The sequence below is a fragment of the Lepus europaeus genome, chromosome 1 (genome assembly GCF_033115175.1).
Source record: "Lepus europaeus isolate LE1 chromosome 1, mLepTim1.pri, whole genome shotgun sequence".
Taxonomy (NCBI): Eukaryota; Metazoa; Chordata; class Mammalia; order Lagomorpha; family Leporidae; genus Lepus; species Lepus europaeus.
This window is the reverse complement of record NC_084827.1, coordinates 60,900,070-60,921,552: the sequence shown is the minus strand read 5'-3', so window position 1 is coordinate 60,921,552 and position 21,483 is coordinate 60,900,070. Positions and strand designations below refer to the sequence as shown.

The window sequence follows — 21,483 nt, the reverse complement described above, 5'->3', positions numbered from 1 at the left end:
TGCTATGGCCTGGGAAAGCAATAGAAGATGGCCCAAATGCTTGAGCCCCTGCACCCATGTGGGAGATCAGGAAGAAGCTCCTGGCTCCTGGCTTCATACTAGCTCAGCTCTGGCCATTGTGGCCATTTGGGGAGTGAACCAACGGAAGGAAGACCTTTCTCTCTGTCTCTTCTTACTGTCTGTAACTCTACCTCTCAAATAAATAAACAAAATCTTAAGAAAAGAAGGAAAAAAGCTCTCTTCTGCTACTTGTGGAGCAGTTAGCCCAAATTCCTGGCATGCTGCCCTCCCTTTGCTGGTTGATGGAGGAGATCCACCTCTCACCAGGCATGATGGATTGAGTCAAGTGCTCAGCATAGCCAAGAAGGGGTCTTGCTTCCACAGGGGGAGGTCTCCAGCTCTGGGAGCAGAATTCTCGGAGACTTGGTCAGCCTATTAAAACCCCCCTTGTGAATTTCCATGGCGTGTGTCCTGTTCATTTGATAAGTGTCTTACCTTTAAGAGACCTACCTATTCCTTCAGTGCTCCCTAATGCCTGTGTAGCAAAGTCCAAATCTCCTAGCTCAGCTTCTGTGGCCCAGCCTTCATGTACTGTGCACCTGACTGAAGTCACCTTTCTGCTTGGAAGACTTTCCTGAGTCCTTCTCACTCTCCCAGTAGAACTGGTCCCTTCCTCATTGCTTTCCAAATTTATCTGTGTCTCTTCTGTCTCAGCACTGATAACATTTTGGTGCTATCGACATTTGCGCTTCTGTCATCTTTGCTAAGCCACGGTCTCCTTAAGGTAGCAAGTGTTATCTTCAGCTACATAATCCCCACTCTCGCATAGGTACCTAATAAATGTGTGAGGATTGCCAACTCCAAGTTCAAACGCACACACATGTATTATCTGTCTGTATCCAGGTCTGAAATGCCATTGCTAACTACAGATGGTCCCCGACAGAATGGGTTGACTAAATGATTTCTTTGACTATACGGTGATGCAAAAGTATGTACACACCACTTTTCTGTTTTTTTTTTTTTCACATTCACTACAGTGTTCAATCAATTACATGAGACAGCCAAGTTTTTTTTTTTTTATTAAGAAAAATACGCTTTGTGTTATATGGCTTTGCCAAATCACAGGCTAGTGTAAGTGTGCTGGGTGTGTTTAAGGCAGGCCAGGGTGAACTGGGTGTTCTATGGGTTGTGTGCATTAAATGCATTTGCAATGTCATTTGTAGCTTATGGTGGATTTATGGGGAGTCACTGCAAATCGAGAAGCACTCGCACCCTTATTAGGAGTACAAATCACCCAAGAGGGATTCGTGCAGATGCTCTGCTGGGATGTAACTTAGCTAGTCACTTTATTTTGACAAGAGAGGAGTGAGTGACAAGCTTCCTTGAGGTCTTAAGGTGTGGTTGAGGGGTGAATGGCTCAACAGCACTTGTTAAATTCATCTCCCTAATCATCCTGCCAAGACAGGCAGGTTGATTCTCCATTCAACCCTCTCTGCCTACCACTTGGAATGAGCTCTCATCCTAGGCTAGCTCTCTCCAGAGATGGAGAGGCAGCCAAGTACCATCTCAGCTCAGAGGCTTGGCCTGGGGCACTCTGGTTCCAGTGCTGATGAGTCACTCGAGGATCCAGAATCCTGCTGCCACCATGCTGCCCCCCAAGGTCCTCTTGCTGACCAGCCACCACTGCTGAAGAGAAGAGGGCCAGGCAGGCCTGGGCTCAATTGCTCCCCCTTTCCTTAGGAGCTATGTAACCTCCAGCAAGCTGTAACAGCTTTCTGAGCCTCGGCCTCTGCGAAGCTGAAGATTAGAGGATGATGTCCACCAGCCAGGTTATCATGGTGAGGGCTGAAGGTGTCACCTGTGCAAAGACGCTGGGATTTCCTTCAAGTGCCCTGTTCCTTTCCCGTTTTCCAGCCCTCCTCTCTGGACCTGGTCCTCTTTTGAATTGCCTCCCTCTTCCTGTCCTCACCCTCACTCCCTCCTCCTGAAACAGTGTGTGGGAACTTCACTGGATGCATTTGTGCCTGTTGGCCCCAACCAGAGTTAGTCACGGGCCTGCTGCATAGTTCAGTGCAGTTTGGGGAGGAATCACAGATAAAGCAAGGCGGTCCCTGGCTTGAAGGACTGGATGCATTTGCCCAAACCAGTGTGCACTGGAACCGCATGGGCGGGTGCATCATCTTAACAGGTTGCCCTAGTCTTGGGTGTGGCTGTCTCACCTCTCCAGCTTGCCTGAGATAGCTCTCTCCCTAGAGGATCTGGACAGGATTGCCTTGAAGAGCCCAGCTGGGTAGCTTCCACATCCCCACCACTGCAAGTGCAGGGGCTGACCTTGAGCCTGGCACCAGCTCAATAGATCATCTCCCACACTTAACTGCACAAGAAACACTCTTTTGGTTTGGACTTTTCTTACTTTTTAAAGGTTTGTTTATTTATTTGAAAGAGTGACAGAGAGGGAAAGACCAAGAGAGAGAGAGAGAAAGAGCTTCCATCTGCTGGTTCACTCTCCAGATGGCTGCAATGGCCAGAGCTCGGGCAGGCCAAAGCTAGTAGCTTTATCCAGGTCTCCCTTGTGGATGCAGGGGCCCAAACATTTGGTCCATCTTCTGCTGCTTTTCCCAGGTGCTTTAGCAGAGAGATAGACAGGAAGTGGAATAGCCAGGACTTGAACCACTACCCATAAGGGATGCTGACATCACAGGTGGTGGCTTTACCTGCTGTGCCACGAATGCTGGTCCCTCGTTTGGACTTTGCTATGATCATGTTGCCAGCCGGCTGTTCTATGGATCATGGTTTGGGAACCTATGACAAGAGTTTCCCCTTAACAAGAGTTTCTGTTGCCGGAAATCAATCAGAGTGAAAATTTTAAAAGGAAATTCCTAGGAATAAATAACTGAAAAGTTTTAAGTAACTTTTATTGCATTGTATCCTTTTTAAAAATTTTTTTTTATTTGAAAGGCACAATTACAGACAGAAAGGGAAAGACAGAGTGAAGAGAGGTCTTCCATCTTCTGGTTCACTCCCCAAATGGCTGCAACGACCAGAGCTGGGGTGATCCAAAGCTAGGAGTAGAAGCTTCTTCCAGCTCTCCATGCAGGTGCAGGGGCCCAAGCATCTGGGCCATCTTGTACTGCTTTCCCAGGTTATTAGCAGAGAGCTGGATCAGAAGTTGAGCAGCTGAGACTCAAACTGGCTCAAACTCATCCCTTATGGGTAGTGATCCAAGTCCTGGTTCAAGCCCAAATGGGATGCCAGCTCCGGAGGTGGAGGTTTAACATACTACGCCACAGTGCCGGCCCCACGTTGTAGTCTTGGCAATTGTTTTGCTCTCCATTATTGCTGCTAATCTCTTACCATGCCTAATTTATAAATTAAACTTTATCACAAGCATGTGTATATAGGACAGAAACGTGGTACATATATCTGAGTTATCAAAAAGTTCAAGGAAAACACACGTTATACAAAAACTACGCATGAATTTCAAAACAGTTTCCTATCAAACTAAACTTATTGTTTAATTTCACTTTCCATAGACTTTTTGAAGTCCTCTTATTATGGGTTGAGCAGAACTTGGCTCCCCAAACTCAAGCAGATGTGTAGACTCTGAATTCTCACGTTAGGGGGTGACAGGTGAAGAAAGGAGATTTGATCTGATTGCGGCATCTGGCGGGAGGTCCTTAGGTCACTTTGTGGTTCTCATGAGATGTTGTGCACTGAAGCCGAGTTTGGCCTAGCTTCTCTCTGCTTCCTGGCTCACCACGTGATCTTTCCTCCAGCTCTGCTCTGCCAGGCACCAGGCTAATGGGGCCTCCACACTGTAAAGCTGAAAGTAACTCTTTTCCTTCCCATGAAACTCCCCGAGTACTTAAAAGTAATGAAAATCAGGCAAACACACCACAACTCGTATAGGCTTCAGTACCCTCTGTGGTCAGGCATCTGCTGGGATTCCTGGACTCTGTCCTCTGGGGCTAAGAAGGGACTTACCATTGCCCAGCCCTTCATTTTGGAGTCGAGAGGGTGGAGGGACAGCCAGCTCAGGTCACCAGGGAAAAGTCCTGCCTTTGAGTAGCCTCTTGCCATCACCAGCTTCCACCAGCTCTCTCTGCCTCTGTCCCCGTGAGGACCTGTGGCTGGTGGCCATTGCTCACTGAGCTTGGAGTCCTGTGATCCTCCCAGAGTGAGTGACAGGAGACCTTCCTGCTCCCTCCCAGGGGGAGATGGTGTAGCTTCCATAACTCAGGGCTGACGGGGATCCAGAGGGGACCCTGGCACCCAGGCACAGTCCTGGGACTGCTGGTCCCTCAGTTATTAAAAGAGCTGGGAATCTCAGCCAGCCTCACCGGAAGGGAGTGGTGAATCAGCTCATCCTGTTATTCGTGGCTACTGCTAAGAAAGCATTCAGAAGTGGTGCAACAAGGGTTTTTCATTAACCAAGGCATCCATACTATCTACCCAACTCCAATTACTGACACTGCAAGAGGGCTGAACCGGTCCCATTTGTTCCAGCCCTTGGTGCTGTGATACAATTATTATGGGTTGAATATCCCTGATCTGAAATCCTTGGGACCAACAGTGTTTCACATTCTGGAATTTTTTTTTTTTTGATTTTGGGATATTTGTATACACACAATGAGGTATCTTGGCAGGGTGAGAGCCAAGTCTAAACATAAATTCACTTTTGTTTCACAGGCATTTTACACCCATAGTCTCATGCTAGCTCTATACAATATTTTAAGTGCACCTGCATTTTGATGGTGACCTGTAACGTGAGCTCTGGTGTGACATTTTCCACTTGTGACATCGTGTCCATTTGGAGCATTCTGGATTTCAGAATAACGATGAGAAATTGGGGTCAGGGAGGTGTAAGAAGTAGCCCCACAGTCCCAGGACCACAAAGGGGAGCCGGAAACAAGCCAGGGAGTGAGGCTCTGCGGTCTGTGCTCCTGGCACTGGGTGTCGTTGTCCCTGGGACTGGAGAAGGAGGGGACTCCCTCATAATTAAGATGGCACATCAGGATGGCAATGCTTCAGCCGCTGCCCTCCCTGACTGCTGGGACGCCCAGCTTCTAGAGGGCCATTTCATGTTCATGGTTGTTTCCTGCAGCTGCTGCCTGTGTGGGCAAAAGATGCCAGTCACTTCTGCCTGCCTGTGCCAGCCAGAGAACCACCGGAGAACACACACTCCACAGAACACACAACCACACTGGGGAAAGCAGGCTCGGTGAGGGGTGGGGGGTGGGTTGGTGGTGCTGGGAGGGAGGGGCTTTTATCTTCCCCAGAACACGTAGAGTTCATGCTGTTGGACTCTGAATGCTTGGTTACATGTCAAATTTATTTCCAATCGTTTTGAGCTGAATCGATGGGTACAAAGGTACCTCTGCACTCCGGCACCTGCTGTTCCCTGCAAATGTCAAGGACTGACAAGTGATGCCATTAACTCAGGTCAGTGCAAGGATGTCTCACTTCCTGGCTTTCCCCATGCCCACCCACCCCACGTGTACCCAGGAAGGACATCCTGCACTGCCTGGGGACACCTGGCTGGCCAGATTTTCAGAGCAAAGGCTGGCCTCTACAGCGGCCCCTGTGCCCCTTGGAGAGGCCTTTCCTGGCTTGAGCCCTCCCTGCTCTGCCCTGGGTTGGCATCCACAGTCCTGAGGTCTGTGTTTTGGGAAGAGGTCTGCCTGGTGGGGCGGGTCACGCAGGGCAGTGGTGATTGGTAGGGTGCATTGTCTGTCCTGCCGTGGGAGGAGGCACTGGGAGGTGCAGACCGGCGGCCCTCAGATGAAGTACTCCTTCCTGCTGCTGTCACCGGCGTCCTGGAGGCCAGCGTCGTCCTGCAGGGCTGCGTCGGCGCTCTCGGCAAACTCTGTGCCCTTGGCCTCGTTGGTGTGGTAGGTGCCCTTGTGCCGGTACATGTAGTGTAACATGACGAGGAGGAGGCAGACCAGGACGAAGGCCACAGCAGCGATCACACCTGCAGGAGGAGAGAAACGCAAGGGCTGGGCTGTGACAGGTGTCTGGGGGACCTGGCTCAGGAGGCGGGGGCTGGTCTCACACGACTGTAACCACAGCAACCCCCGATGGGCTGCTGGCTCTTTGCTTCCTATGTCTCTTTCTCCCTGGGTTTGCTGCCATTCATCTAAAATGGTCCCTTCTCCTCCCCTCTCCCCCACTCTCTCTCACTTTCCCCTCCTTTCATGGATCCCTGCCCCCTGCAGCAAGTGCATCAGTGCATCAGGCAGGTATGGGGGAGTTGCTCAAAACTGGGGGGTTCATGGGAGGCAGAAATGTCATTTTTCAAACCAGAAGAATCCCAGCTGAGGGGCTTTCTGGGACATGGGACTTTCTGTGCCAAAACCAGACAGGCCTGGACAACTGGGAAGAGCTGGTTGCCTTACAGCTTCAGAAAGTTCATGGGAAATGGAATTAAAAGCTAAATGTATCTTGGTGCCAAAAAACTTGAAACATATGCATTGATTTTTCGTAAATATAGCAAGTTTCTGGAACTTTCTGAATACTGCCATATGCATACATCTCAAAACTGTTTTTGCACTAAAATGAATTTAACTTTTGATTCTGTTTATCCATTAACTTCTTAAAAATATTTATTTATTTATTTGAAAGAGCTACAGAGAGACAGGGAGAGACAAAGAGAGAGAGAGAGAGAATCTTTCATCCACTGGTTCACTCCCCAGATGGTTGCAACAGCCGGGTCTGAGCCATGCTGAAGCCAGGAGCCAGGAGGTTCTTCTGGGTCTCCCATGTGGGTGTAGGGGCCCAAGCACTTGGGTCATCCTCTGCTGCTTTCCCAGATGCATTAGCAGGGAGCTGGATCCGAAGCTCAGCAGCCTTGACTCGAACCTGTGCTATACGGAATGCTGGCATCGCACGTGGTAGCTTAACCCATTGTGCCACAGCACTGGCCCCTTTCCATGAACTTCTTGAGGACCCCTTGTATGTGCACTTTGCAGTGGAAAGAATACCAGGGTTTTAACAGTGCTTGGCACAGGCTATGGGGGTGTGGTTTGGAAAATTGCCCCTCACCACAGCCTGCTCTCATTCTCTCCTGGGCAGTGCGGACAGCATGAGCTGGGCAGGAGAGCAGGCGGTGGTCACACACAGAGGACTTGGGGAAGGGGCTCCCTGCAGAGGACACCAGGCCAGGGCTGGGGTGTGTGGTCGAGCAGTTGGCTGCTCGCTTCTCTTGGGAAGTAGGAGGAGCAGGGGTCAGAGCCCTGGGAGCCTTGGGATTAACTGGGTGAAGATTTGGGGAGGGGCCTAAGGGGGTTGCCTTTCCAGTTTCAGCTTTGCTTTGAAGCTACAGAAAAGGTCTCTGTCTTCACTCAGAAAACAGGTTTATTTGGAGGACCTCTGGAGGGTCTGTTGGAGAATATGGGGAGGCCAAGATGGCTTCCCAGGGCCATTGTATAGAATATTTCCCTGCATTGCCTGCTGCCTCTGGGGGAACACTCTTATCAGCACTGTGTTAATAGTGTTGGCTAAGACAAAGAAGGGCTCCCTGGTCCAAGGAGTTGGAGAGCACCAGCTTGAACAGAATTGAACAGGTGGGGACAGCACTGTGGTATAGTGGGTTAAGTCTGTGACACCGGAATCCCATATTGGGAGCCCTGTAGAATCCTGGATACTCTTCTTCTGATCCAGCTCCCTGTCAATGCTCCTGGGAACGCAGCAGATGATGATGGTCCAGGTACTTGGGTCCCAGCCACCCACCGGGGAGACCTGAATGGAATTCTGGGCTCCTGGCTTCAGCTTGGACATTTGGGGAGTGAACCAGGAGATGGAAAATCTCTCCCTGTCCCCTTTCTCTGTATGTCCCTCTGCCTTTCAAAGAAATAAATCTTTTTTTAAAGATTTATTTATTCATTTGAAAGGCAGAGTTACAAAGAAGCAGAAGCAGAGAGAGAGAGAGAGATATCTTCTATCCACTGGTTCATTCCCTAAATGGCCGCAATGGCTGGAGCTGTGCCGATACAAAGCCAGGAACCAGGGGGTTCTTCTGGGTCTCCCACGTGGGTACAGGGGCCCACAGCAGAGAGCTGAAAGGGAAGAGATGCAGCCGGTACTTGAACCAGTGCCCATATGGGATGCCAGCACCACAGACGGTGGCTTTACCTGCTATGCCACAGCGCCGGCCCTCAAATAAATCTTAAAACAAAAAAAATTGAACAGGATGCTTCATTTTCTCTTTCTTTTTTAAATTACAGACCTCCTCTGAGCTAGTAGTAATCTAAAAAGAAAGGAACAGAGCAATCGACTGCTCCCTCCTCCCAAACCTGACTGTTCTTGAAAACTTAAGTTTTGGTCACAATTGTGACCCACGGGGAGTCAACTACACATCCAGGGTTTATTACGAGGTGAAGGCAGCATCCGATTTGCTTTAGGATGGAGGGACAGTCAGGGGTGTGAGACCCAGGGTAGGGAACAGGGTGGGGTGAGGGAGAAGGGGGAGGAGACCAGGCAGTTCAGATCAGTCCACCTGCTCATCCACCTCCACCTAAAATCTCCCTCGCCACAGCCAGTCTCCCTCCAGCCCCTGAGTCCCTGTGGGCCGATGGCCCTGAGGGGGGTGCCTCTTGGCACAAGAGACCAGACAAAGCTCCTCTGTCCTCCTGCCCCACCTCCTCCACCTGGACACTCTGCCCTGGCTGGACTCCTCCCATCCTTATTCACAGCCCTCCCTGACAGTGGGAAAGCACCGGCTGCAGCCACGTCCCGCCCGAGTCCCCAGCTCTGCTTCCTTCTGGGCGTGTCCTGGCTGCTAGGAGGGCCCCTGGCATGCCAGCTCACCTGCAATGATGGCAATGTCCGTCACGGAGAACGCCATCCCTGGGTCCGCCTCTGTGAGTGGGAGAGAAGAGCCTGAGATCAGAGAGGCAGGTTCTGCATGCTCCGCAGCACCCCGGCCTGAGCCTGCATCCTCTGCACATGTGTGAGCAGCTCTGGAACCAGCAGGAACAGCGAGGTCCTTGCACAGTGCACAGGCTTGACCCAGGCTCAGCTGGGCCACTGGGTGGGTTGGGGAGCACCACACAAACCACAAGGTCAGGCCCAGGCGAGCTCTCTACCATATCCCAGCACCAACGCCAGAGCCAGCACTGGTAGATGCTCACCAGGAATCTGGAGTGTGCATGCAGTTGTGCCCTCATTGTGCTTAGCATGGACCATTTGTGGAGTGTCCCTGCCTGCCTGCTCCATCTGCCATCTCATGTGGTCTTCCCAGCTGTCTTGTTTTGGATGATCGGTGCCGTTAACCCATTTCACAGGTAGGACACTGGGGCTCAGAGATGTGATGGGCTCGCCCAGTGGCTGGCTGGTTCCCAGCGAGTGCTGTCACCTCTTGCCCTTTTGAAGTAGCTCCTCGACCAGCCTTTGAATCAATGCTCCTAGGGAATATTGCCCCTCCCCAAGCACTGGCTAAATCACTGAACCTCACTGTCTGGCTGGAGGGCCAGGATCACAAGGAGAGCAGGCACCTGCCCGTTACCTCTAGCTGCTGCCCCACAGAAGGTCATCCTCCAAGGGGCGGGGATGGGTGAGAAGCAGGATTTATTAGACCACGGAAGTATCAGTGTTAACATGGAAAATCCCACATTCCCATTACAACGGCTATGCATATTAACAGAGAGAGGGATAACAGGCATTTCCGCCCAGATAATCACTTTAATCACAGCGCTATGAGGTCATTCTCCCCAGCATAGCTGCCAGATGCCTCTTTCTGATAAGAATCAGGCTGTGGGTATCAGGAGGGATGGTGGTGGGGAGCAAGAGACTCCGGAGACCCTGAGCAGGGAGCAGGGGAGAGCTGAGCTAGGGGTCTGGGGTGAGCACGGGGCCTGGAGGGGGAAGGGGATAAGCCAGCCACCAAGTCAGCAAGCACACAGTCAGGGCACACACCGGGAGTCAGGCACGCAAGGCTCACAGTGCTTCCCAGCAGCAGAGGAGCAGCAAATTCAAGTGAATGCTGGACGCTGAGATCCAGTGGGGACAAGTGCAGCCCCTGGGGCTGGGCGTCAGGCACTGAAGGATAATCACTGAATGTCTGGAAGCCCAGTCCCTTCTGGGTTCCCCGGAACCGACTGCACAGCACCCTCCACTATTCACATTCTCTGTGGAGCTGGGGATGGATTTTCTCCCCAGGGATTTTGTCATTGGCTATAGCCAATCACTACCCATTCTACAAGCTCTCAGCGGGGTGGGGAGTGAGATCACAAATGCCGCCTGCAATACTGGGGACACTCTGCTTCAATAATGGGGTGCAGGACAACAACTGCAGCTGGATTCCTGGGGGGCGGTTGCACGTCTCAGATGTTGAAAGACAGCTGTCACTGGGCATCAGCTCTGGGGATGGAAGCCATGTTCCTCTGTGGCCACCAAGAGTATCTCTTCATTTGCATTTCCTAATGACATCAAGTCGGAGTTTTAGTCCAATTTCTGTTGCTGTAGCGGAGTGCTACAGACCGAGTGCTACAAAAGTTTATTTGGTTACCAGTCCTGGAGGATAGGAACTCCAAGAGTATGGCACTGGCATCTGGGATGGGCTAACTAATGCATTATGACACAGTGGGGGGCATCGCATGGGAAGACAGAGTGAGCATGCTAACAAAATCACTTCCCCTGTAACCCATTAATCTACGAATAGATTAATCCATCCGTGGATGTAAAGGCCTCATCACCCAATCACCTCCCCAAAGATCCCCACCTTTCAAATACCATTGACATGTGACTTTGGGGGTGAGGTTTCCTGTGCCTGAAATTTTGGGAACCACCATTCTAACCACAGAGACTGAGAAACTTTGTATCATGCAAGGCTTTGTCTCTGCATCTCCTGGATTCTCTCTCATGGTCTCTTCCTCTGCCTTAGGGTTACCCAGGGAGCTCCCACTTCCTGCCTTTCATCGTCCATCTGGTCCAGCAAAGGAAAAATTCAGGCATGGAGGCCAGGACTCAAGGCAGTGAGTTCCCTTAAGAGCTGAGAGTGAGGATGACTTCCCACCAGGCAGAAGATCGCTTTAGCTTTAAGATCCCAAAGGGAGTCACGGGTAAGCCAGAGGGCCAGTTTCAGGATGGCCAGTTGTGCTGAAGACCAGCAGCATCTATGTCTTGATAGTTTGCTCAGTGTCGTGCTAGTCACCGGAAGTACTGGATTTCAGGGAATCTATAGGGCAGGCTGAAAAAAGAATACAATTTACCAAGAGCTCTCAAACAGTGAGGGCTTTGCGAGCATCTTATTTAGGGCTCAGGGGAGCAGGAACCTCTGCAGGTGTGGGACATTCTCCTTGGCTTGTGTTGGGTTGTTTCATTTTTTATTTTTCTTCCCACTCTTAGATCCCTCAATGTCCTTGTGTAAGTGCAGCATAAATCATCTGACAGCCGAAGTTCATTAACTAACTTTTCTTTTTGGTAGGAAAGGTCAAGTACATTGACCTTTCTTTGATGATTTGCTTTATTGTTCCCTGAAAGGATGTAGCATTCAGGCTCTGGGTCTTAGCACATAAGCATCCCAAGGAAATAAATGAATAACGTATGACCCATCCATCAATTTCCCCTGGAAGCACTTAGCCAGCCCCAGGTTTGAAAGGGAAAAAGGAGAAGGTATCTGTCCCCAGCTAGTCTGCCAACACCTTCTAGGAGGCTACTTGGAATAGTTTGTGGAAAATAGAATTAAAAGATGAGGTCATTTGGGTGCAAACATTTTGAAATTCACAGATATGAAGGGTCTTCAAATAGTTCATGCAAAATGTGTATTAGGAAAAAAAATCTATGTATGGATTTGAAAATATTTTGTACCCAAATAAAGTTTACCTTTTATTTCTATTTTCCACGAGCTTTTTTAGAGTCCCGTGTGACACAGGGTCCAGTAAACAGGTGCAGGGCTAGGACTCTGTAGAAGGGACTCAGCCATCAGAGTTGGTTCCAGGCCTCTTGGATTCCGTGAGCAAGCTCACAACTGTGTCCATTCTTCCCGTCAGCAAGCCTTTGCTGGTGCCCACTACATCCCAGCAACATCCTCCCAGTTAAGGCCAGGCCCCTGCCATCAGCAGCTCACAGTGTAAGCAGTGGGGATAAATCCAGAAAGAGTTGTTCTCTGATGGACCCTGTGTTCCCCAGTGTTCTCAGGAAAGGCTTCCTGGAGGAGGCAGACCTAAGTCTGGCCTGCTAGACTGCCTGGGTAGGCAGTGCCAGCCTGGGACAGAGGCATGATGGGCAGAAAGGGCAGGCGTGGAGGGGGTCAATGCAGCTACTGGGGTGGGCAACAGGGCTTCCTTGGAATGGGATCCAACTGCCACAATGCCTGATCACTGTGTGTTTTAGGCCAGGCTCCAGGCAGCTGCTGGATGAAGGCTGTGGGGGTGTCCCCAGCCTGCCCCACCCCTCCCATCCCTGCAGAAAGCACACGTGTTCTCCCTTGGGCTTGCAAACCCAACTCCCAGGTCAGGTAGGGACAGTGTCACCCTCGTCAGGACACGCCAGCCCATTTCAAGGTCAGCATGAAGGCCATGAAGACCAGCATGGAGCACCTCGTGGGTGGTCTTCCCCAACCTAGGGCTGACAAAGCATCATGTGACGTTGTTACACTGCTCCAACCCCCCCCCCCCGGCCCCCGCCATGAAACAGCCTGGTCACATCTCTCCCTCTTGTCGTGTCCTATACAACGTGACCGGTGTGCTGGTACTGAAGCCTTGTAGGCTGCCCTCCGCCATCCACATCAGAACTCAGTGTTGTGGTCCAGCCCCCAGCCCCTCACCCGACCCTGAAAGCCAGACTGAGGCCAGCCTGCAGGCAGCTTCCCAATCAGACACTCCTCAAGAGCCAGACCCGGGAGCCTGACCAAGCCTTCTCCTCCCCTCCTCCTGTCTCTTTGCCATCTGACCTCCCTAGAAACCCTTCGGAAGCCCTGTTAGGGGGTGGCGGAGGGCACAGTGGACCTCTGCCCTTCACTCTGTGAAACAGATTGGGCCAAGGGTCTGCTGCCTCCTTAATCCCCCACAAACCCCATGAAATATGCTAAGGGGACAAGGTCCTCTCTAGAGAATTCTGTGTGGATGGTGTCACCTCATCCAGCTCAGACAACACCTTTATCTTGAGTTATGTCTTCCCTGTAGGGTTTCTTGTTAATTACAGTCACTGTCACCCTCATGGACTGGGCAGGGGGAGGCTCTCTTTTTATATATTTTTTAGAAGATTTATTTGAAAGGCAGAGTGACAGAGAGAGTGAGTGAGAGCGAAAGAAATATTTTTCCATCTGCAGGTTCATTCCCCAAATAGCCACAACAGCCAGGGTGGAGCCAGATGGAGGCCAGGAGCCAGGAGCTCCATCTAGAGATCTCTTTGAGAACGGTGAGGCTGTATAGGGAGGCATGGGGAAGCTCAGGGCTGGGCATTTGTTCCATGTCCATGTGAGGAGTGACAGCTCAGCCCCCACCCCCACCTGCCCACACACCTAGACTATCCTGGGGGGTGATGTGGCCTTTCAATCTAAGGGCCCCCTCCTGCCAAATGTGGCAGCATTACTGTGTAGACTCGTTAGATGGGGGAAGCACCTAGTGCAGCACCTGGCACAGGAAAGGGTGTTTGATCATTTGGTTATTGCCACCATTGATTAGGCTGGGCTGGCTCAAAATGGGGCTCCATTCAATGCTCTTACACACTATTAGGCACACGTATCACCCCAGGACTCACACAATCCACTTCCTGTCATGGATCCCAGACAAAGAGTCTGGAATGGCAGCGAACATCCATGCTCAGCAAAGTGTATTACCCTGTGGTTTAAAGGGGAAAATAAAAGACGAGGACGATCTCACTGTTCCACAATTGGGAGTTGGTTATGTAGATTATGATGCACCCATGTGTTAGGATGTCACGCAGGCATTTAAGGTGACGCCTGGGAATTCTTAGTGACAGGAGGAGGTGCTTACAGTGTGATGACAAGTGAAAGGAACACGGCTGCACACAGCAAGGATGCCACAGTTCAAAAAAGAATAAAAAGAAACACACTTAAAATGTTGGGGGCAGATTTTGATGGTGAATGGGGGCTGATGGGTGGTTTCGTTTTCTTCTCGTATGATGGTACTTCCAAAAGTTCATGGAAATGTAATTAAAAATAAGTTTACTTTGGTGCAAAAGGATATTTTTAAAATCCTATGTACCATTTTCTCACAAAACGTATTTTTCATGAATTTTTGAGCCCCCCCTCCCCCAGCACACATGATTTTCTGCTGTTTTGCACCACGGTAAGCTCATCCTTTCTGTTTCCCATGAACTTTTTTTTTGGATTTGTCTTCTTCTGTAGTTTTCTGCCCTTTCCAAATCATCTCAGATAAACAGGTGCTACTTTTACAATCAAGAAACGTGGTGGCTCTGTGTTTAGAATTAGCTCTCCTCTTGCAGCAAAGTTTCAGGCTAGGAGAGCTGTGAAGGACCCTTTCCTCTGTCCCCACCCACCTGCCTCTCTCCATGCCTCCACTGAGTGCCTGCAACCCTCCAACTGTCTCCCACCAGCTGCCATGGGGTTGCTGTGAGCACACCCCAATCACCCTCTCTGAACAACTCTGCGTCTCGCGTTCACACATCCATTGGGTAACCCATGAGGGGAGGCTTCAAGCAGACGTTTTCATTTCCAAGGAAGAAGTGCACGAGTGGACAAGAGCCAGGGCAGCTGGTACTCAGAGCCCCTCCCCCCGTTGCTCTGGGAGCAGGATAGATGGAGCAGGAGGAGCTGGGGCTGGAGTGCATGAGTTCTCACCCCTGCCTCTCACTTCTGCAGGTGGAAACACAGGCCCGCGCTGGCCTCACAGGGAGCAGCGTGGAGGCTGGATTGAGACATCATGGGGCTTGCTCTTGGGTCCTTCTCAGGTTTTGTTTCTGTCCCAGACAATTTCCTTGCAACCAGCGGGGCCAGCACACACAGCCTGGGCTCCTACTCAGCCGCGTGCCCAGGGGTGTCTGGTTTTGATCGTCTCTGAAGACTCTGGAGAAGTTCTCTTCACTTTCTAGACTGGGTGAGAATCCTCAGGGGGAAGGCTCAGCTGTCCTGATTGCAGTCTCACGGGAATGAACCTTCCAGTGAATTCGGCAGCCTCAGCTTCTCCTCCTTCTCCATCTCCTTCTCTTTAGCTCTCTGTGCACACCTCTTACTTCCTCGTGCAGAGTGTAGCCAGTCTTCCACCCACGACTCTGCTCCAAGCTTTCGTCTCCACATTTACTCAGAAGTAGTGGGGTTTGGCAGTGACCCCCTCCGGATCCCCTGGCAGGCACAGAACACACAGTGAGGGAGCGACATGATGAACAATGGCACGGAAGCTGCACAGGGAAGAGGTGGGGAAGCGAAGTGGGATGAAGTCAGCTTTTGATGGTGGTTTCTTCTGAGTGCCTATTGGGGGAAGGAGATGGTGACAAGGAGGCCCCCTGGGTGGTCAAGGCTCTGCACCACCGTAGCGAGACTCTAGACCTTTGCAAACTCCTGCTCAACCTTTGCGTTCAGATCACTGCCACCTCCTCCTGGAAGTCTTCCCTGACTGCTGCACAAGAACCGTGAGCTCCTCCCTCAACTTCTGCAGGGAGCAGGGAGCTTTCTCCAAAAGGGCCGTGAAGTAAACAATTTCGGAGTTGCAGGCCACACACGGTTTCTGCTCCATGTGCTTCCTTTTTATTAACAACTCTTCAAAAACGTCAAAGCTGTTTTGAGTCAGTTGACTACACAAAAACGGGCCAAGGCTGTAGTCTGCTGCAGAACTTGTTCGTATCACCATGAAAACACCTTGCAGTTGTCTGTGTGAAGTCACACAGAGGACCAGAACTGCATTTTAGGCCTCAGCATCTGACACAATGCAAGGCAAATAAACAGGTACTACTGCATAAAACAGCCCCTGACATGTCCCGGCTGACTCCTCTGTCCTAACTAGTGTTTTTCTCTATCCACCTGCTCCTCACAGGCTGGATATATAACCTCCCCATGATTCTCTGTCATTCCACGTGTGTACACTAAGCTTCCAGGGACGTGCATGGCTGTCATTTATGAACTTCCTGGTGTGCGACCATTCTCTGTAGACTCCTGGGGGGCATCGGGGTGTGAGCCAGGCATCCTCTGTGTGCCTGTATGTGCCCGTATGCCCACGTATGCACTCACACGTGCTCACATACGTGATTCAAAGTCCAGCTCACCGGGTCCTGAGCTACCAGCGCCTCCTCACCCCCACCCATGTGCCCTGATCTCTAGCTGGGCCATGTCTACGAATTGTTACTCCTCCGGAGGACTTAATTCACTTAAACAGTCACATAATTGTATTTTCAGCATAATTAAGTACCTAATTACACGGCTAAATGGCCTCCATCGGGCTGCATGTGTAAATAACGATGATTCGGTTAGCCACGCTTTGTCACTGTGTTTCCAGGGGGCTCAGCAGCAGCGGGTGAGCAGGTCGTGGAAAGCTCATCCTCTTCCCTTCACCTGGGGTGACGGGTGGGAGCCAGGGAGCCCATGTCTGGAGGAGACCCAGCCCCAGCCCAGCCCTTGGTAGCCACCTTTCTTCTCTTCACTTCTATGAGTTTGTCTTTCGTAGACAGCACACCCAAGAGAGAGCTTGCTCCGTCTCTCTGTGCCCGCCTTCTTATTTCATCTCACACCGTCTTCTCTAGGTGCACCCATGTCCTCACACATGGCAGGACTTCTGTGTTTTGAAAACTTTGTTCCTTTTTTTATACAATGCACAGAAATTATACATATGTATGGAGTACTCTGTGATGTCTTGATAAATGTACACAACGTACAATGTTTAAATCAGGGTAAAAATCTATTGCCTGAAACATTTATCACTTTTCTATGGTGAAAACATTCAAAGTCTTCTCTTTCACCTTTTGTTCTTTTCAGATAAATACAGAGTACACTATCATCAGTCACCTTGCAACAGAGCACCAGAATCACTTAATCCCACGTAACAGTAACTTAGTTATCAGTCTTTCCTCAACATCCCCCTGCCCCCAGCCTTTGGTAACCACTGTATCCTCAACTCGAATGACAGCAGCTTTTTAAGATTCCACAGCTGAGTGAGAGTACGTGGTATTTGTCTTCTGTGCTTGGCCCGATTCACTTAAAATAATGATCTCCAGTTCCATCCATGTGGTTGCAAAGGACAAGAGCTTTTTAATCCTTTTTAATGGCAGAGTAGTAGTCTCCTGCGTGTATTGCACCTCATTTGTTTTAGCCACTCATCAGTGGGTGGACACCTGGGTTGTTCCCAGCTCTTGGCTGGTGTGACTAGTGCTGCAATAATCATGGAGTGCAGGTGTCTCTTTGATAGAATGACTTTATTGCCCTTGGATTTACACCCAGAAGTGGGATCGCTGGATCATCAGGTAGTTCTATTTTTAGTTTTTTTGAGGAACCTCATACTTTCTTTTTTGCAACAGTTGCACCAATTTACACTTCCACCAGCGTGCAAGGTTCCCTCTTCTCCACTTCTTCGCCTGGCCCTGTTATCTTTGCTTTTTTATTTTAACCATTCTAACAGGTGTGAGGCGTGTCCCAAGTGATTCTAATTTACATTTCTCTGATGATTGGTGGTGATAAGCATTCTTCCACATTCCTACTGGCTGCTGGTGTGTCTTCACTTGAGTGATGTCTATTCAAGTCCTTTGCCCATTTTAAGATAGATTTATGTGTTTTCTTTAATTAAGTAGTTGGAGTTTCATGTATACCTTGGATATTAGCTTCTTACCACCTGTATGATTTGCAAACATTTTCTCCCAGTTTGTGGGCTGTCTCTTCATTCTTGTTTCCTTTGCTGCGCAGAAGCTTTTCAGTCTGATGCAATTCCGCTTGTCTACTTTATGTTTCTTGTTTCTTTTGGGTTCATATCTAAACATAAGCTAAAAGAGGATTTTAAGTATTCTCATCTGAAATGAGTGATAAATAGTCAAGGTGATGGATATGCTCATTACTCTAATTTGGTCATTCCACAATGTGTTCATGTGCCAAAATATCCCATGGTCGCCCATAAATACAATTACTGTTTGTCAATTATTGATAAAAATAAAACAAGGGCCGGCGCTGTGGCACAGCAGGTTCAGCCACTGCCTGTGACACCAGGCATCCCATATCGGCGCCAGTTCAAGTCCCGGCTGCTCCACCTCCAATCCAGTTCCCTGCTAATGTGTCTGGGAAAGCAGTGAAGGATGGCCTAGGTCCCTGCACCCATGTGGGAGATCCAGAAGAAGCTGCTGGCTCCTGGCTTCAATCAACCCAGTTGCAGCCATTATGGCTTTTGGGGAGTGAACCAGCAGATGGAAAATCAATTCATTCTTTCCCCCTCCTCCACTTCCCCTCCCACTCTCGTTCTCGTTGTGGCTATTTGAGGAGTGAACCAGTGCACGGAAAATCTCTCTCTCTCTCTCTCTCTCTCTCTCTCTCTCTCTCTCCCTCCCTCCCTCCCTCTCTGTAACCCTGCTTTTCAAATAAATAAATCTCTAAAAAATAAAGTAAAACAAAAGAAGATCCTGGTGGAGCCGCTCTGAGCGGGGAGGGAGGGGCTAAGTGCGTCTTGCCAAGCCAGAGGTCAGGGCTTCCTTGCAGATGTGCTGAGGAAGGAGCAGTGACACGGTCCCAGGCCAACTGCTTGCACAGTCATGGGGAGAAGTGTGGAGATGCAGTGGTGAAGAATGTGGAAGGGAGGGAAAGTGCGGGAGCTGGGAGAGCTGGGAGCAGGGCATCCTGTCTCCTGGTCCTTAGACAGAATGTGCCTCTGCCCCACCAGCCAGGAAGCGGTCCCCAGGGAGCTCCCAGAGCTGCAGAACAGGCCTCTGAGCCTCCCACTGCTCCATGTGCAGTGGGACCTGCACCAAGAGGGTGCTCAGGCTCACAGAAGACGGTGCCTATGAAGGCCTGGGGAGGAGGGCCATGCCAACAGGTGTCATTAGTGATGCCACTGAGAGGTGACTTTCATGCCAAGGGGGCCAGGAATATGGGTACATTTGGATCTGAAGATTGGGAATACAAAGACAAGGACACATGCATGCCTACCAACTTCTCTTCGTCAGAATCATGGGAGAGGTTCTCCAAGGGGGTTTTGTTGATGGTGGGGGGGCACAAGAACTGTGTGTTTTGATGCACAGAGAATTGGCGCTGAGTCCTGGCTCTTTTGTGTCCCAGCTATACACATCCTTCTAAGACCCTCCACACCCTCCTCTGTAGACAAGGGGAAGGGGATGAAGATGGGGCGGACGTAAAGCATGGCAGATGGTTCCCAGAGGGGTAGTGCTCTTATCCTCATTCCATGTCCATAGACTTAACCAGCCTTGGATGGAAAGTGTTTAAAAATTACAGCTGTATTGAACACACACGTTTATCTTGTCACTACCCCCTAACAATATCTGCAGAGCATGTGCATAGGCTACACGCTACGCTGGTCTACAGAAGGCACTTCAGCATCCTTGGATTTCAGCACCACAGGGGGTCCTGGCCCCATCCAGGAGGATAAGACTGGCTCCTTCAGACACATGCACACAAGCATGGTGCCTCAGGGGCCCAAAGCCTACACTGGTTCCATGGGCGGTAGGCTCAGGGGGCCAGCAGTGAGCCGAGCAGGCAGGGCCAGGGTGTGCTTGTTTATCTCCTGGAACAGTCAGGCTTCCTGTGTCCTTCCCGCTGGGAGGCTGGCCCTCTTTTGTCCTCCAAATCCTGTCTTCTGCATACCAGAGCAGGAAAGGGACTTCAGGAAGCCCGGGTCTCATTTCCTCAGTTTGCATCTGCAGCACAGCCAGGAAGCTGTCCGCCCTGGTTCAAGTCTCCTCTCTGGACCTGGACCACTGCCCTCGGCCCCATCCTCCCACGGCACTGCCTCCTGATGAAAACGCTCCACAGCACCTCTCAATCCATCACCTCACAAGCCCCTGCTCTGTCTTCCCAGCCCCTGTCCGGGGCTGGTGATTTGTATTCGCCCAACATTAATCTCTGGAAAGCAAAGAAGCCGTAAATGCATACATAACTTTGCCTCTTGTCAGCTGAACTCCTGTGACACAAATCAACTGCCATCAAAATTAAATGTTGCTTTCATAGAGAGTGACAGATGCCCTGGAGATTAATCAAAGGAAGCCAACAGACTTAGACCGTGTTCCACTTCAGACACTGGTAAGATGCTGGGTTGCAGTGGGACAACCCATTACCAGGAACAGCTGGACTGGCATAGCCCTACCCGGACAAACAGGATACTCTGCTCAGGCGTTTCATCAAGGGGGTTAGCGTCTCAAACACAGGTCTTCACAGACATAGGGTAAGCACAGACATAAGGGAGTCTTCTGTCAGACTGGTGCATTAATTTCTTTGATCAACACAAGAAGATAGACCAAGCAGAGTAACCCCAAAAAGGCAGCATTAGTCAGTCCTGCGGTTGGATGTGTTTGAACAGTCAGGATTAGGGGCTACTGTGTAAGCCAGATTGTCTAAAACAGAACAGACCTCAATAACAGTGCCCCTTTAAAGAAAGAATAGTTTCATATTAAAACAAACACAATTCTAGAATGTTCCACCTTTCAGATAACTACTTTTGAATTGTTTGGGAGACCCAAAAGCTGTGAGTTTTAAGAGAGCAGTAGGAGAAGACGTCCAGTGTACATCCCTGTTTCCTTATCTTATTACTTTGTCCACCATCACTATCGTGTTCATGGCCACTAATAAGTGCTATCGTTCACCTGCTTGAGTGAACAGTGGACCACGGATGGTCTTTAAGACCCTGTTAAGGAAAGGGAGTGTTTTTGTCCAGGTAATTAGCAGGTGAGATGGTACAGACAAGGGGAGTCTCCTAAAATCTTGAGGCGGAACAGTGAGAGCCCACAGTGTAGACGGGCACTTGGAAGTTTCAGCATGGCATGGTGAGAGGGCACCTGGTGTGAGCAGGGTGGACATGGACAAGGAGGTCTGGGGATGAGGTTGGGGCTGCAGGGAAGCAAACCTGACAGGGATAAGAATCTGGGCTTGTGGGCTGGGGTGTGACTAGAAGTTAGTAACGGGGACCTCAGTGTGGTGGGGAAGGGAGGAGAGTTATGAATAATAGTGTACTATGCTGCATCTCCATATGTGCAGTACTACTCACTACCATAATGACATTATTCAAAGTTCTAAACATGCAGGTATGTTTTGTGTTTTAGATGTTTAAGTTCACATAAGAGGATTTTTAAAAGATTTCTTTATATTTATTTGAAAGGCAGAGTTACATGGTGGTGGAGGGAGAGGGAGAGAGGGAGGGAGAGGGGGAGGGAGAGGGGGAGGGAGGGAGGAAGGAGGAATGAGAAGGGGAGGTAGAGGGAGAGGGAGGGGGAGGGGAGGGAGAGGGAGAGGAAGGAGGAGGGGAGGAGGAGGGAGAGAGGTGGGAGAGGAAGAGGGAGAGGAGGAGGAGGAAGGGGAGGGAGAGGAGGAGGGAGAGGGAATCGATCTTCCATCCACTGGTTCACTCCCCAAAAGGCTGGAACTGG

At 50.4% G+C, this 21,483-nt stretch overlaps 1 protein-coding gene across 1 annotated transcript in view; it reads right to left on the bottom strand.

Moving 5' to 3' along the window:
* Window positions 1-2,894: 2,894 nt before the first annotated feature.
* Window positions 2,895-21,483, bottom strand: part of GYPC (glycophorin C (Gerbich blood group)) — a 43,774-nt gene continuing 25,185 nt past the window's right edge. The window contains exons 4-5 of the mRNA XM_062195590.1: window positions 8,809-8,859; window positions 2,895-5,974 (exon numbers count right to left, since the gene is read on the bottom strand). Of these exons, the coding sequence (XP_062051574.1) occupies window positions 5,778-5,974; window positions 8,809-8,859 (248 nt within the window). The 3' untranslated portion in view covers window positions 2,895-5,777. The remainder of the gene's footprint in view (window positions 5,975-8,808; window positions 8,860-21,483) is intronic.